General features: G+C 34.3%; 3 protein-coding genes across 6 annotated transcripts; 1 reads left to right on the top strand and 2 right to left on the bottom strand.

Moving 5' to 3' along the window:
- Nucleotides 1-68: 68 nt before the first annotated feature.
- LOC105675761 (U2 snRNP-associated SURP motif-containing protein) lies at nucleotides 69-7,260 on the bottom strand. 2 transcript variants are annotated; one of them, XM_012373147.2, is made up of 20 exons: nucleotides 6,557-7,260; nucleotides 6,426-6,471; nucleotides 6,224-6,340; nucleotides 6,050-6,146; nucleotides 5,662-5,976; nucleotides 5,275-5,339; nucleotides 5,025-5,190; nucleotides 4,626-4,789; nucleotides 4,019-4,078; nucleotides 3,517-3,560; nucleotides 3,261-3,365; nucleotides 2,935-3,162; nucleotides 2,547-2,789; nucleotides 2,282-2,468; nucleotides 2,022-2,208; nucleotides 1,804-1,934; nucleotides 1,635-1,723; nucleotides 1,330-1,489; nucleotides 1,110-1,261; nucleotides 69-923 (listed from the first exon to the last, which is right to left on the bottom strand). In XM_012373147.2, the coding sequence occupies exons 2-20, from the start codon at nucleotides 6,447-6,449 to the stop codon at nucleotides 641-643; spliced, it is 2,817 nt and encodes a 938-aa protein (XP_012228570.1). In that variant the 5' UTR covers nucleotides 6,450-6,471; nucleotides 6,557-7,260; the 3' UTR covers nucleotides 69-640. The 2 variants fall into 2 exon arrangements, with proteins under 2 accessions (XP_012228570.1, XP_012228569.1); XM_012373146.2 differs by having other exon boundaries at nucleotides 6,426-7,259.
- Nucleotides 7,261-7,501: 241 nt separating this feature from the next.
- Snx17 (sorting nexin 17) lies at nucleotides 7,502-10,838 on the top strand. Of its 3 annotated transcripts, none has more exons than XM_012373153.2 (8): nucleotides 7,502-7,877; nucleotides 8,232-8,325; nucleotides 8,406-8,771; nucleotides 8,858-8,951; nucleotides 9,042-9,292; nucleotides 9,358-9,564; nucleotides 9,646-9,828; nucleotides 9,899-10,838. In XM_012373153.2, exons 2-8 carry the CDS (start codon nucleotides 8,266-8,268, stop codon nucleotides 10,163-10,165), a joined length of 1,428 nt encoding a protein of 475 aa, XP_012228576.1. In that variant the 5' UTR covers nucleotides 7,502-7,877; nucleotides 8,232-8,265; the 3' UTR covers nucleotides 10,166-10,838. The 3 variants fall into 3 exon arrangements, with proteins under 3 accessions (XP_012228576.1, XP_012228574.1, XP_012228575.1); XM_012373151.2 differs by having other exon boundaries at nucleotides 8,183-8,325; XM_012373152.2 differs by having other exon boundaries at nucleotides 7,625-7,643; nucleotides 8,183-8,325.
- On the bottom strand, nucleotides 10,570-15,926 carry hpo (serine/threonine-protein kinase hippo). The gene is made up of 10 exons (XM_012373150.2): nucleotides 15,719-15,926; nucleotides 15,177-15,257; nucleotides 14,920-15,100; nucleotides 14,597-14,824; nucleotides 14,204-14,522; nucleotides 14,009-14,142; nucleotides 13,766-13,928; nucleotides 13,601-13,692; nucleotides 13,328-13,525; nucleotides 10,570-13,080 (listed from the first exon to the last, which is right to left on the bottom strand). Exons 1-10 carry the CDS (start codon nucleotides 15,730-15,732, stop codon nucleotides 12,922-12,924), a joined length of 1,569 nt encoding a protein of 522 aa, XP_012228573.1. The 5' UTR covers nucleotides 15,733-15,926; the 3' UTR covers nucleotides 10,570-12,921.
- Nucleotides 15,927-16,008: the final 82 nt, after the last annotated feature.

Genomic DNA, 16,008 nt, shown 5'->3' with positions numbered 1-16,008 from the left:
GTATGATACATAGCAATTAATATATCCCTGCCTTTTTTAAAAAGATTGAAAAATGTAAAGATAAAATATATTTTTTTATATAAAGATTTATTCGAAATGTTTACAACGCAAAAAAAGTAATTTTTTTTTTTTTTTATACATATAAGATTATTTCACTCAAGACTGAAAATTTTCAGAGCGTGAAGATTTCAAAGCTTAAAGAGCATAATGAGAATTTTCTGCATAAATTTCACGAAGACCATTCTATTTTTCATACTTTATAATTAGTATATACATATACGTTTTCCTTTCGAGAATGTATTTAATATTTCAGGTATTAAATGAATTGCACGTTATGTGCGCTGTTTTAAGTATCGTATTCAGCAGAAAACATTGTGTACAAATATCTTACAGTGTAAAAGATAAAAGTTTTACTTTAATAAAACTAAACAATAAGAAATTTACTTGAAACTTCCTGAAAATATAGACAAGTTAGGTATATCGAGAAGAAACAATCATCGAGAGATTAACTTCTTATTTTCATTGTCATATTAATGCGTGTCTACGAATGTAACGCATCGCAAGATATATAGTAAATGTTATGTAATCTAAAACAATGTCTTAATAGTCCTGTGGAAAAAGTAATTCTGATAACGGTGATTTAATATTTATGCTTGTGTCTGTGCTTACGTGAGGAAGGAGAAGGCGGACTACAGGCTCTATGTTTAGAGGAAGTACGTGGAGGCGGCGGGGGCGACAAGGAGGGTGATCTACGTCTTTTCCTGTCACAACGCTCGTTAACAGGCGATCTGCGTGATCCTCTGTTCGAAGAAAAAGAAGGCGATGGCGTGCGCCGAATGCGAGGAGGAGATGGAGTGACTGGCACACGTTTCTTGTACGGTGATCTTGACCTGCGTTTGGACCGAGGCGACCTACTGCGCGATCTGTAAATCAAGAAAGAGTAGTATAAGTAGAATCATTTAATGCGCCATTATTTCACAAATAAGTTACATGTCGAAGTGAACAGCATTCCATACGAGACAGAATATCGGAAGTCGTATTAAAAATTGTGCCTTAATATGTTCCCATGATTTAAAAAAAAAAGTGTGAATCTGAGAAAATACACTAACCTATATCTTGCAACTTTTGGGCTTGACGAGCGTCTTCGATCTCTGTAGCTGTGAGTCGGAGATTCCGGCGTCGTGCTACGACTTCGCTTCTTCTCCCTTCGCTTGTCATCATCTCGCTCTTCGCTCTTTATATCCTTCATTTCTCTCTCGCTCTGTATAAGTATATTTATTATAATTTTATTACACATGTTAGTACAAATGTTTATCAAGTTAGTTTTACCTTTCTTATAAGCTTCTTTCTATAGTGCTCCACTTGTGCTTGTATCGTCATACCAGACTTCAACGTTCTCCTGCCACTTTCCAATTCATCTTGGTACTGCATAATCTTTACTTCAATCTCACGCAATCTGTTTCGTCTTTCTTCGTTGTAATCCCTGCCGCTGTTAAAATAATTTGCATAGACATTTTGATATTTATTAAATCGATGGGAAAGTGATTTTGTTTTCAAAATTGAGATTAGTGGAAAAATAATTTTTTCACAAACCCGTTAGATAAAAATTGTCACGTGGCATGCGTGTGTTTTACCTGGAATCCATACTGGTATCTTGAGAATTGGAATCTTCATTTTGGCCCAACTCTTCCCACTTGCTGGTGGTCATCGCTTGCGCTTCCACCTAAATAAAATCGATGCATAAATACATGATCGGAAGGAAAATGTTATTATTTAATTTACGAAAGAAATGCATTTTGAAACCTGATCAGGATCAACAGTTTCCCATCGCGAAGGAACGAATCCAGCTGGCATTGCCGATTTTTTCTCATCGTCTTTTCTCATGTTTGCGCTGTCGTCGTCGTCCATTGGAACTCCATCGATGTCTTCATCCACTGTGGCAAAAGTATGACAATTCATATAAATATATTTTATGTACGTGGAACTACATGTATGCATTTATTTTGGGAACGCATACGTACTGGGCACTCCATCGATATCGTCATAATTTGGAGTCGGTTGTGGCGTGAGGCCATGCTTCATGGCACCTTTCAGCAAAGCAGCACCATCGAGGGGTATTCCGTCCAAATCTTCAGTACCATCGCCATCGACATCGGACAATGGCGCGCCGTCGATATCCTCATCGTTCTCTGGCTCAGGTTCATCCATCTTAAAGAGGGATATATAATATTGCATTGCACAAAGAGAGAGAATCTTCAGATATTTTATAGATTAAACTTACCAAGACGAGCCCCAAGAAGGTATTCTGTAATTTGACGAGAAAGTCTCTCGGATACACAGTCCAATCTTCCCATGCTCTGAACATTCGCATAACACGAACTTTGAATCCTTCCGCCTTCAGTCTACTGTCAAACTGTTTATACGCTTGATGAACTTCGCTGAAAATATCCAGAAGACGTGTCTCAAATCTGCAAGATGAATAGGTATAAAATTAATACTGTATATATCTTTATGCACCTTTTTAATTCTCTTCAAATATCACTTACGCCTTTCTATAAATAGTGGCGTTAGTCACTTTAACTCCACAGTTGTGCAATATATCAGATATCAAGTATAATCTTGCTATTTTCTTATTCACAGGAGTTTGCAGTATTGACAATGACTCTGAAATACAATCACAAATCTCCTCTGCTGCTTCGGCATGTTCTATACAAAATACCATTGCTTCCGCAACTTTTATTCTTTCAGGTGATATGTTTCGCAATAAATCTTCTAAACGATCTCGCTGACTATGAAGAAATAGAACACGTTTGAAAAGATCAACATATATATATACTTCTCGCACAGCTATGACACTTCGTAGACAATTGGGTTCGGTTGTAGCTTAATGTATCCCGCACATTATGCGAATAATAATTTCGCACTGTTCTTTACCTGTTCGAAAGACTACCCCTTCTAGGCTCTTGTCTTTCTTCCATTTCTATTAATTCGTCTGGCATGCCCTGCGTCCACGGATTGATTGGCGGTGGCCTCCACACACTTCCGCCTTTGAACATTCTAAAGTCGTCGATGTGCCATTCCTTCTGCCCGTCCCCTTGTAAAATAGAGTATAGTTTCCAGCGGTAATAAGTGTGCGCAGGAGAATAATTTTCAAACAGAAATCTAAACATAAAAACATTGTTCGGCTCAGTCAAAAAGAAGTCAATCTTATAAAGAATGTGTGCGTGTGATAAGATATATGTGATAAGATATGTACGTACCTAAACATTGGATTATTCAATTCCCTGTTCATAATCATCGCTTCGAACATCGGTCCTTCTCGGATTACAAATTCCACCATTCTATGTATTAACATGACTAAATTCCTATAACGCACGACTCAATTAAGTATGGATTTGTATCGACCCTCATTGATACAAAATATCTCATTCAACAGAAGCATGACTCACACAAATATTCTTCATAGTTTTACATACTTACTTATAGATCTGTCATAATATTAAAATCAACAAATACCTTTCTGTTGGTATAACCACTTTGACAACAGCATTCTGCAAAACCTGACAGTCCACAGTGCAACAGTGATAGGCGACAGGGTGATCCCAAATGCCAAAATGTGTAATCCACGAATGGTCGCCAACAAATTAACACAATTTGTAAACTTAATTAGACTTGTGTTTTAAATAATTATGAAAGAATTCATAACGAAAAAACAGGTGTATACTCGTTCCTACTTTATCACTAGTGCAACGGTTTTTTTTTTTTTCTTTTCTTTACAAGTGAAACGTTTGTGCTCTATAAAGAACTTACCAATTTTATGTACTTAGAACATTACCTTCAAGTTTTTTTTTTATATATATACATATATTTATACGAATTTGTATAAATAACAATTCTTAATTATCCGTAAAAATAGAGAAGAAAGACAATTAAAAGAGAAATAGAAACTAGCTCACTAAGTTTAAATATCTAAATCAAGCTATTAAATGTGTTGAATGGTGCAGAGGAATAATTTTACCTTTTCAAAGTTTTCCTTTTCCTGCGGGTCCGCGCTCTGGAGGTTGCGAATACGTGGTATCTGAGATTATGTTTCAAATATGGTTATACAATTCCAGTGTAAATTAGCAAAAATGTTTTTATGACAATTTATCATTAATCATTATTCGTGACGTATTATTACGTCAACCGCATGGAAAAAAGTACATTATTATTCATTACGCAACGATTTTATTTGATATTTTGTTAGATCATTATAAAACAAATGTATTGATGTCGCACACCTATCAAATCTAATCGATTCAAGTCAATTCAAAAATGTTGAATATATTAATAATGTTGAATCAATAATTAAACAAAAAATAGTGTACTAAATTTTATTCAATATAATATGTCTATCACGCGCTCACTTGCTTACTAACTACTGTTTGATAAAAGATACCTTTTCAAATCCTACAATAACGAGATCAACATATATAATTCTGCGATAAAGAAAAATATGCAACCGATTAATAAATATTCGGAACGAGATTGTTCTCGAGGGTAATGTTAAGAAAGAAACGAAATTGTTTAAACAAATAACTGAGCATTTTATTAATTGCGCTTCTCAAATGCTTTGTTTCGTATACCTTGTGTCTGTCGCGACGATGTGGTTGAGCGTTAAATGGAAGACCAGACGGAGGCGGTGGCTGCGTGATCTCCATCAAAGCCGGCGGAATATAAATTGGATAAGGCGGAATCGGTACACTTTTTCCCCAGCCCAACTTCATTTCATACTGCATTATGTCGCGACCTGTTAAATCATATTGAGATAACACGTTTAGTATTCTCATCATAAATCAATTGCAAATTATGGTAGTTAAAAAAATAATGAATGTCTAGGCAGAAAAATATAATGGTTGTGCATTCGTTAAGAGAATGTTTGTGAAAAACAAAATACTTGAACAAACCCACTGCAAAAAAAAGAGCTTTTTATGTAATATAAACAACTTATATCTATTAAGTACTTTTATACATTATATTCTCACCATTCAGATTTTTTAACGCACGTTCGCCATCTTTACGACTCATGAATGCAACAAAGCCGCAATTCCTTTGTCTAGCTTTTTCTTCGTCGCTACGCGGCCACATTATTTTTATACTAGCTAGTGGGCCAAATTTACCAAATATTTCCATCAATTGCTGTTCTGTGATCTGTAAAAGAAATTGGGATAATTATTGTATCACAGCATTGTATTACAGCACTAATGCTACAACAATAACGTTAAGATATTTTACTTTTGGATTCAAATTTCCCAGATATAAATTTGTGGTGTTTGGATCGCCATTATCAAACGAGCCATCTGTAAGACAAAAATTTTTCAACATTTCCTGCAATCATAAGACGAAAAAAGATGGCAAGGAAAAAGATATGGAAGGATAATGGTTACCCTCATATATCAGGGCTAATAGACGGGGATCATCAACGAAGTTATGCAGATTTGCCTTTTGCGAATCCGGAAATGAGGACTTATTACCTACTGCAGTTATAATATATACTAAAGATTTAAATGCTATTGTAATAAATATATACTCTCACATTTTATTACAATATAAACTTTATGGCATGCCAAATAATATAACCGAATAACTATGTCCAAAGTAATTATCTATTATTATATATACCTTCCACGCATTTTAAAGCAGCCATCATTGGATCTTCAGATTGAGCAGATATTACTGTTTTCACTACACCCTTATACTTATGCCTTTCTTCACGTTCCTCTTGTATCATTTTCAGTTCTTCTTTGAACAATTCAAGATTACTCTTCTTCTTTTCACCTTCTTTCTTCTTTTTGCCTAGCCTATCTAATTTTCTTTCATTCGATCCAAGTAATCTTGCATATTCTTGAGCCTGTTCAGCTGATGATCTGTTGTCAACCAATTCCGAGATTTTTGATTGCGGTTTATAAAGCTTTCCTTTCTCTCTCGTGTCCTCCTCTGTAAAATAATTTTTTAATTAATTATATAAAAAATAATTGAATTTACACATAATTGTAAATTCTATACTTACGTCTCTTGCCTGCATCATATGTCCCTGCCTTGACCCAAACCTTGCTAGTTGTTTTACTAGGTGTTTCTTGAAATGTTGCCACAAACTCTTCAAATGCCTACACACAGCACAATATTACAGAATAGTTGATAAGTAAAAAAAAAAAACAATAGTCATATGCAGTATTCTATTTACTTGAGCAGCCGCTTGCTCCTGTTCTTTTTTACGTTGCTCTTCCAATTCTTTTTTACTTAACGGCCGCTTGCCCATTGTGCCAATGGAGAAAGCCTTGAGCTTTTGCTCGGCAATTTGCTGTAAATTATAAGGTCAAACATATGGAACAAATATAAATATAAATATAGATTTATAAATACAAAATATATGTAAAAAATTGTACCTTCATCATAGCTTTATCCGCCATTTCTACTAGGATATAATCTAACCTAAAAGTGTCGATAATAGACTAAAAAAGTGGCACAAATCAGATTAATCTAAAATTGACTGCCATCAAGATAGATTTAAACATACAATTGGAGTATTACAAATCTCCGTCATAAAATCTTGAGTCCATTCAATGAAATATATAGCATTGAATATTAATAGATATCAACGAAATTGGAAGTCAAAATAATTTGATTAATCAGCACATTTGTCGATAACTCCACTATTGTAAACAATTGCTATTTTCATAAAATACAAAATTTCGTCACGGTATTACACGATTGTCAAAAACATGTATTAAATTCACAGAAAATATCGCAGCAAACGATTCCTGACCACACGATCACATTCGACGCATCGGGCACAGGAATACCGATGAACAATGAACGATGTCAGAATGGAAACGCGGCCCCGCATAAACTACTAAACCGTAATGGCAGTAAGGATATATTCAGACGAACAATGCATAGCGCATAAGCATATGTATAAGGAATCGGATTGATTAATTTCCTTATACAATTTCCTTCTCAAGAACCAATTCTTAAAAAAAAAAAACAAACAAACATCTTCAGAACGTCCTAAAAAAAGACATCTTTAGGATGTCTTAAAAACGTCCTAAAAAACACTTTTAATTTCTTGAACAATTGGCGTTTTGAATTTTGCAACAAAAAACTTTGCAAAAATTTTAAAAGAGACGTTTTAATTATTTAAGTATTTCACGAGCATCCCAACACTGTCAAAAGTAACCCAGAAGCATGTAGAAACATTCAGCTTACTCGCTGGAACGGCCATTTTAGAAACGCTCCATTTGAGCCGAGATTTTAAGAAATTATAACAGGAGTATCAGGAACACATGATGATATAGGAGCTTACTCAAGTACAGTCGGTACACTTACCATCATGTACAGTCATTATGTTGCTTTAGCTAATCAATAGATAGCGCTGTTACGAGTAAGTACGTCATCATGTGTTCCTGTTACAATTTCATAAAATTCCGGCGAAAATGGCGCCTTTCTGGCGTTATATATATATGTAATATATGTAGATTAGCGGAGCTCACATGTACGTGGCTTATGCACGTGTGCAGTATTCCCTCTCTCATGCTGCTTGCTGCTTGCTGCTTGCGTCTCAAATCTAGCGTCACTGTTCACTGTGCTGACTGTGCCATACTCTAGTATGTTCTCGAGCTTAATGTTTGATTGTGTCCGTTATATGCTCTCCATTACGATTTCATGGAGCCGCGTCTCCATTCTGGGCTAACCGGGCTAACAACGGCCCGTCGGGAGATTCAAATGCGTGTCAGTAATAATAATCGCGTGAAACATAATGCACGAGTGGGCGTGTATAGCCGATTAAGTCCACTGTCACATATGTGGAGCCGCAAACGACGAAAGTCGTACAGCAATATGTGAGTACGGAAACGTGCGTGATAGCACGAGAAATGTCAATATGAAGTTCTTATCCGGGAGATGTTTTGTTAAGTTGTGTACCTATAATAGCTTCGAAATTATTAGAGCATTGCTTTCCACATCTGAGTTATTTTTTAATGTAAAATACATTTGAACGGACGTGGAATGAATCAGTGCCTCTTATTTATTCAGAAACGTTGCTCAATAGTGAACGATGGCTTGCACATAGAAAATTAGATGTAGTTTTTATTTTAGCAAATCTAAAAATTTGAAAAATTTTACTTCAAATGCTTCATCTTCACAGATGCTGCTATGATGATGAAGATATAAAGAAATAATAAACTTTGCTTTAGATGATATGATTTCTATCTTCCACTAAACATCAAGATGCATTTTTCTATACCAGATACTCAGGAATTTATTGACGGTGCTGGGAATGCATATATTGTGAGTGTTCATATTATATTTTATTGTTCGTTTTATTTAGTTAAATGTTTATATAATATTTTATATCTTTCAAATTATAGAGTTATAATATTCACATCAATGGATTATTTCATTGTACTGTGAGATATAAGCAACTGCACAATTTGCATGTACAATTGTGTAAGGATCTTGACACATCACTACCTATATTTCCTCCAAAGAAACTCTTTCCTTTGACTGTCAGTCAGCAAGAAGAACGACGGCTAGCTTTAGAAAAATATATTCAGTCAATCGGTCAGAATATAGCTGTAAATAATTCCGAGATTCTAAATGGATTTTTATTAAACGCTCAACAAGAGACTATAGGTGGCCTGTCTCAGAACGAAACTTTAGATATATTCCTTATGGATGGATTTAAAATTTCGTTAAACGTTTCCACGGATGAACACTCTGGTGAAGTTTTAAAGGTATTATTCTTAATCAATTAATATGAAAAGACATTTTAAAGATAGATGCATGATATAATTATTAAAATGCTTGTTTTTTTCTGTAGAAAATATATAAAGATATAAAGTTAGTAGAGAAATATTATTCTCATTTTGCACTATTTATTATTATACAAGATGAATTGTCTGGTAGTATCAAAAGTAAGTATATGCACTTTTATAATGAAATTTATTAGAAATATACATATATTTATATTGTACTTCTTTTAATATATGCACTGTCTTTTTTAGTATTGCGAAAATTACAAGATTTTGAATCACCATTTATAACATACAAATATATGAGTTCTATGGGTGCAGTAATTGTTCTCAGAAAAAGTTACTGGGATACAACGTACGATCTTGAGCTATTAAACGATCCAGTGGCTCTGAATTTACTGTATGTTCAAACGGCTGCGGAAATTCGCAGCAAGTGGATTCCAGTTACCAAGGAAGTGCAGCATCACTTGGAAAATTTGCAAAGATCCGAGAACACGAAAGAAGTACGTTTATTGCGAAAAATCGATGAAACTTTTAAGTAATTTCGCTTGCGTGTTTGTTATTTCAGTATGTGAATGTAGCACGTTATTTAAAATACTATGGCTACGTACAATTTGCGCCATGCTATTGTGATTATCCCCAACATGGTTCGAGAATATTACTTGCTATAGGTGGAAATGAATTGAACTTGCGCGTTTTATCATCCGAAGAAGAGCAGGAGTTTGTGTTTAAAGTATCGCGAATGCGATGCTGGCGTATTAGCACTTTGCAAAACGTAAGTATTATATATTTTAGTGAGAAAACTTGCTGGTTCTCGAGAGATTATCAATATTAACATTATTAATGGTGCATTTAGAAAATGGAGCATCAAGAAGATATTAACGACTGCACCTTGGAGTTATCCTTTGAATATCTAATTGCTAAAAATGAATTACAATGGATTACAGTTGTCTCAGAGCAAGCAATTTTAATGTCTGTTTGTCTGCAAGCTATGATAGAGGAGTTGTTACAAAAATGTGTGGTTGGGAGCAAAACTCAGGTTACATAAACTGTTTTAGCTCACTCATAAATTAAATCTTTTCACCTATAAAAATACATAATATTTATAGGCAGAACATGGAAAGTCTTGGACATACATCACGAGGGACGGCCAGAGTTGCATCACCATGGGATCACCATTGCGAGAATACGCTAATAATAATCATTCTCCTAAATCGGGACCAATTATAAAAAAACTTGCTAACAAATGGTCAGCTGCGACATCGAAGAAATCAGACGAGTCAACTGTTGCTGACAAAATCCGGACGACGCACACAACAAACTTTGATGTCATGGAAAATAATGTTTTTCGCACGATAGGGGATGATGATTTATAAGTGAAGCGATTTTTAAAGAAGATTGAAACGGTATTTAAAAAACTAATAAGACACGCCTTATTTAAATAAATTTGAAGAGATATATTTTGAAATATTTCACAAATTATTGAGATATTCTTGAATTTAAAGTTTAACTATCGAAACTTACAAATAATTGTTGAATAATGAGTATTCAATATCTTTTGTATTAATATGTGATTAAAATGCATTTCTATTTATTAACTTTGTATAAAACGTATTTTATATTTTTGTATATCGTTCAATGATAACATCAGTATAACATATATTGAAAATAAATTTAGATAAAAAGTTTGCGTGATTTGTAGACGCGGGGTTGTACATGATGTACTTAATAACAGGGTTGGCATTAATATTGAATCAAGCTAAAGAAAATCAAATGCGCATAGTTTGCATAATATTTTATTATTGCTAAACAAAATTATCGAAAAGGCAGCACGTTAATATTTGCTTTAATTATCTTAAACAAAACTATTTAACTATTTCGCTTTAATGTTAAATAGCAATCATTCTATATGTTATTACGTTCTATTATCAGACTATAGTTTTTACTAAATCATTCACTCGGAAAACATATACTTCTGCCTTCAGTCTCTATATTTTTCAGCCAAACACTGTAATAGATAGTACAATACACAATAAAAATATAAAATAATATTGTTGTTATAAAACTGTCATGATTAAATATGACTACCAGACCACACTTTAAAATGGAAAAACAAAACAGATTATTACGTTGTCCTATAAAATACGTAATTATAAATCCTCGTATGAAAAGTGATCGCTTATTAATATTAAGTGAGTGATTGTGTAAAAAATGCGTTAGTGTGCTCTTTTGTAACATTTTCGCTATTACAAAGTTATTGTTCGCCTTTCTTCTCCAATTTCAAAACAAATGACGCAGAATGTTAATAGACACACATAATATAATAAATTATACACATATTAAACAGAAAAATTTTACAACATAAGCATGAAATGTTACACATTTAGCATGAATTGTAAAAATACAAACTTTATAAATCTATAATTTTACATAAGTATGCAATTTACAAACACATCTTCGACACATTGTGTTTTGAGATGTATGGCGCATTAATCATAAAATGAATCTAATAAAATCACTACAATCTTGATATATTAAAAAAATCGAACGTACTTATACAATTACATTTAAATATGCGATTTTAAATTATTTAAAAGAATCTCCAAAAAAGCTTACGATATATATTGCATTTCATATAAAACAATATTGGAGAGTAACTTCATTTGTGGAGCAATTTAATTATTTATCGCTTGTGAAATATTATTAATGTTTGCTTTGCAAGGTTTAGCGTTATGGAGAATATATATGCCTCAAATTCGGACCTTATTTTGCCGACAATGTGCATACTTTCTATATCAAAAATATGTTGTTATTCTGTATTATTACTTTCTAGAAGGAGAAAATTAAGGTCAGTTGTGGCTATAGCAGTTAAGTGTCACTATGTTTCCGCTATTCGCAAAATAGCCCAACGTCAGCAAAGAATTACTCCACTATGGTTTATTTTGCCACATGCGTTATGGCACAATACAAATGTATCTATCCTGTAACGATATTGCAAAAAAATATGCGGTGAAAAATTTTACTGCTTTTTACACATGAAATAATTATTGCAAGGCATTGCCGTGTACGAACTTTTATACAATTCTAAAAATATCAATATGGAATCTGATAAATTTGAGTTTCAACAATTTCCACGTTGCGATAAAGCAAATTAGAGCGTACTGGAATACTCGCTAATACGGAAGACTAATACTAGTAAGTTTGTTTATGAAATATTTTAGTAGCATGCAGCAATTACTTTTCCATTGCTGCATATTAAAGAACACTTACTTTAGAATTACACATGATCATATTAGTGTTTGTAAACTCGGGAAAGGTAAACCTAATCGTTTGAGAAACTGATGTAAACTAGAGTTAGTATTAGTAGACGGATGAGTAGAGAGTCTACTTATATATATGGCAGTAGAATAAAAAGTAAATTAAATCTTACAGCATTATTCGCTTATCTCGAACTGTCATGATTAAATAGGGTAGTTATTCTCAAAAACTGCTCAAATACCTTATTTAAGTGCATCTGACAGCACATTTCACATGGATGACTCTTTTTTTTTTTTTTTTTTAACATAATGCAGTATTATTTAGTAAAAATTATATTGCAAATGGCTAGGGCAACATTACGATACAATGTCTCGACTTCGTTTCAAAGTGAATATCAAATTTTCTTTCTCGATAAAAACGATTGTAAAACATGATGCAATTCTTTTGCACTCCTATTGCATTTCTTTTTATTTTCTAACGACCCTACAAGGGTCTCCTATAATATTTCTATAAGAATAAGATGTATTTAACAGTAAATGTAGGTAAACGTAATACAAAAATTAAGTATAGTGATTGCTTCTTCACCTAAATCATGTAAAATAATTTACATTGGTGACGTGAGGCTATCAGCTATTACTAGCTATGACACCCCGGATTCATAAAGAGAAGCAGCATTGTGCCTTGCGGGTGAGCATTCACGATTGTCACACGCTTAGCCGTTCATGAGGTAAGTTATTTTACGGTGTGAGAGCAATGTTCTTCTCTTTGATGAAACCAGAGACGTGACGCGAATAAAATCTATTCATTTATACAATTGTACACCCTTTGTCTACCCGTCATCACTCGGTTGCGTGAAAGAGGAAACCAAATTGTGTTAGAAGTTCTGTTGACGCTTTCGTTTGGTGTCCATGGCATCGAGAATAGGCTGTCTCTTCGTCTGATACCTTTTTCTCAGCTCGTCGATCTCTCGCTCCATCTCCGCGTCCAGGCTAGCCATTCGTTGCTGTAGTTCCTCGTAAGAGAGAAACTTCAACTGCAGAACACGATTGTTTTTCTATGTATTCAGATTTTCTTTTTTTATGATGCCTAAAGTGGCATTACTCTAAATAATTCCTCACTCTCTCTCTCTCTCTCTCTTTGACAGATATGAATGATCAATTATGAATGTTATGCACGAATATAAATAGATTAATTAATTATACCTCGCTATAAAAGACAAATTATTTGTTCTTTTGTAGCATTATTTCAAATATTACAAATTTGAAATAAATTCTGCTTACAAAATCGAAATCGCGTTCCGTGAAGACATTTTGAAACTTCGATATGTTGTTATGCGGCTGCTCCGGCACGGGATGAGATATTTGATTCTGCAACTGCAGCTGTAGATGGCTTTGAAATCTTTGAGATTCGGGTGAACTTTGTACCTCCAATTTATTCGCATTCTCCGAGTTTTGTATTCTCAACATTTGTCCATTACCCTGCGATAAATTGTATCGTCAATATCGTCGATATCTTTGGAGTTAGATGTGTAACATAAAAAAAAAGGATATTACCTTTCCAATTTCAGGTGCTTCTTTCTTATCAAAATGATCTAAGAATAATGGTCGATATTTCTTACCAGATTCTACAGAGCCAGTATTATGTCCTAGAAAGGAAGTAAATATTAGTTGCGTATCATTTTTTTTTTTGCCGAAACTTTAATAGAAAAATCTACGAACTCTTCATGGTAGCTTCAGTATCCGTATCGCTATTGATAACCATTGTGCCCAAGTCTAACATTGCCGAAACTAAGGTACCCGTGTCTGGAAGATCATGACTCGGCACTAAGGTCCTACTGTCGTCTGGTAATGGTTTCATCGTTCCACTGCAATCATCCTCATCCTTGCAACAGAGATAATAACGTTACGTATACATGCGATCACACGTATCAGGTTACGTGCAGATTGGTCTTAAATAGCTACCGAGTCTTCCGCCTGGTTTTGACTCTTAATTGCCACGTTGTTTATAACATGAGCTCTATGTGCGCTTTGCTTCTCTCGTATTTCATGAGCCTCGGCGATCATTTGGCTCAAAATACTTGGCTGTTTGGCATTACCTGCAATCATAACACATGAATTAATAAAATATCATAATGCAAACTCCGATCTCTTATTCACCTATGAATTCATGCTGCAGAAGTTCGGTTGCGGTTGATCTGTCTTCGGGATTTTTTACAAGGCACCCACAGACAAAGTGGATAAACTCTGGACTCCATTGATCGGGTTCCCTAAAACTAGGAGGTGGCTTGGTCGGAATCATAAATATCGCTCTCATCGGATGTATGTCGCCGTACGGTGGCTTGCCTTCTGCCATTTCCAAGGCCGTTATTCCCAAAGACCATATGTCGGCCACACAATCATAACCAATCTCTTGTATCACTTCTGGTGCCATCCAGAATGGTGTACCAATGACTGTGTTACGTTTAGCCATGGTATCCTATAGAGAGTATTAGATTAGATTAGATTGTACAGTGATTAGATTCGAACTGTGATTCTCATCTTCTAACTCACCGTTAATTGACCTGCCACACCAAAATCGGCCAATTTCGCATGACCCTCATTATTAAGGAGGATATTCCCAGCCTTAATGTCTCTGTGAATTTTTCTTCTCAAATGGAGATATTCCAGTCCTTTCAGAGTATCACTCAAGATTGTTGCGATTTCATCTTCCTGAAGGGTTTTCTTTCTTAACCTCATAATATCACTAACAGAACCAGCCCCACAGTATTCCATCACAATCTAGAATTGAAAATTGTATCGATAAGCATTCAATTAACAATGTAGCATATAAGTGTTCCGTTTGTTTATAATATAAGAATAGTGCACGGATTTACCCATAAATCTGTATTCTTAAAATAACTTCCATAATATTTAACAACAAATGGTGAGTCGCATTGTTGCATAATTGATATTTCTTTAATAATCTCCTGCAAATCAGTATCAACCGGTACTTGCTTAATTGCGAGCACCTGTCCACTTTCCTTATGCAAAGCTTTGTAAACTGATCCATAAGATCTACACAGAGAAATACATGTTTAGACATAATGAAGAGATTTTATCTTATACGCTATAAAAAATATTAGAAACTTACCCTTCACCCAACTTGCATATAATATCAAATACCTCTTCCGGTTGTCTTGTTAGACTTTCCTCTGATAACTTCTTCAATTCACTAAAAATAACAATACAAATATACATATAAATTTGTTCTCCAAAACTACAATATCGCATCAATGCTGTGCTGAAAGTCGCAGCAGAATCTTTTTATTCCTTTTATTTAAAAGTGACATGAATTTTAGTAGAATCATTTAGAACTTGAAAGTTTTATTCATCCATTAAATCAATTTTGCTCTCATTTACGATTAAAATATCTTACAAAGTGTACAATTCAGTGTATTATTTTAATATGTAAAAGGTTGCAAAGAAAATATGTAATAAATAATCTCGAATCAGATCTTTATTTCAGGTTAACAAAGGGACAAAGAGTTAGGTCAGTCAACGTGATACCGGCCGACAGTTTGCCAGGAAGTCTATATTTTCTCTATCACAACTAAAAATAATTTCTAAAGTAAATCGGAATCTAGTTACTCGGCCAGTATTAAAGAAAAGCGCAAAGCAAAAACAATCGAATACCTTTTAGAAGACATCTTCGCGTCGATGTCAGATCGGGGATCTTGAGTAAAAGCACGCGCGGATATTTATAGAAACAGGAGCAACATAAACGCGGGTGAAGTAGTTATCATGCCGTGTGCAGAGGTAACATGGCCAATTAAAAATTACATTTTTGTCAGTAAATTAACCACAACCGAAATATCGAAATCTTCGACTATCGGCCATCGTAGGCGATGCAGCTGATGAAGTTTGCGAACGCGGATCCGTACAACACGTGATTGGTCCGTTTCGTTGTCATGTGCATTGTGCGG

Source organism: Linepithema humile, chromosome 7 (assembly GCF_040581485.1).
Source record: "Linepithema humile isolate Giens D197 chromosome 7, Lhum_UNIL_v1.0, whole genome shotgun sequence".
Taxonomy (NCBI): Eukaryota; Metazoa; Arthropoda; class Insecta; order Hymenoptera; family Formicidae; genus Linepithema; species Linepithema humile.
Note: the sequence above shows the minus strand (reverse complement) of the source record. Positions and strands in the feature narration are given on the sequence as shown.

Excerpts from the sequence above, each read along its gene's own strand:
- hpo (XM_012373150.2), bottom strand. Across the intron at positions 13,929-14,008 it reads AAAACCAGGCGGAAGACTCG|GATGAGGATGATTGCAGTGG; the intron begins GTAGCTATTTAA and ends CTCTGTTGCAAG. Across the intron at positions 13,693-13,765 it reads TACTGAAGCTACCATGAAGA|GACATAATACTGGCTCTGTA; the intron begins GTTCGTAGATTT and ends CTTCCTTTCTAG.
- Snx17 (XM_012373153.2), top strand. The coding sequence starts at position 8,266 with ATGCATTTTTCTATACCAGATACTCAGGAATTTATTGACGGTGCTGGG. Across the intron at positions 9,293-9,357 it reads GATCCGAGAACACGAAAGAA|TATGTGAATGTAGCACGTTA; the intron begins GTACGTTTATTG and ends TTGTTATTTCAG. Across the intron at positions 9,829-9,898 it reads TGGTTGGGAGCAAAACTCAG|GCAGAACATGGAAAGTCTTG; the intron begins GTTACATAAACT and ends TAATATTTATAG.
- LOC105675761 (XM_012373147.2), bottom strand. The coding sequence starts at position 6,449 with ATGGCGGATAAAGCTATGATGAAG. Across the intron at positions 1,724-1,803 it reads AAACTGTTGATCCTGATCAG|GTGGAAGCGCAAGCGATGAC; the intron begins GTTTCAAAATGC and ends GATTTTATTTAG. Across the intron at positions 924-1,109 it reads CCAAAAGTTGCAAGATATAG|ATCGCGCAGTAGGTCGCCTC; the intron begins GTTAGTGTATTT and ends CTTGATTTACAG.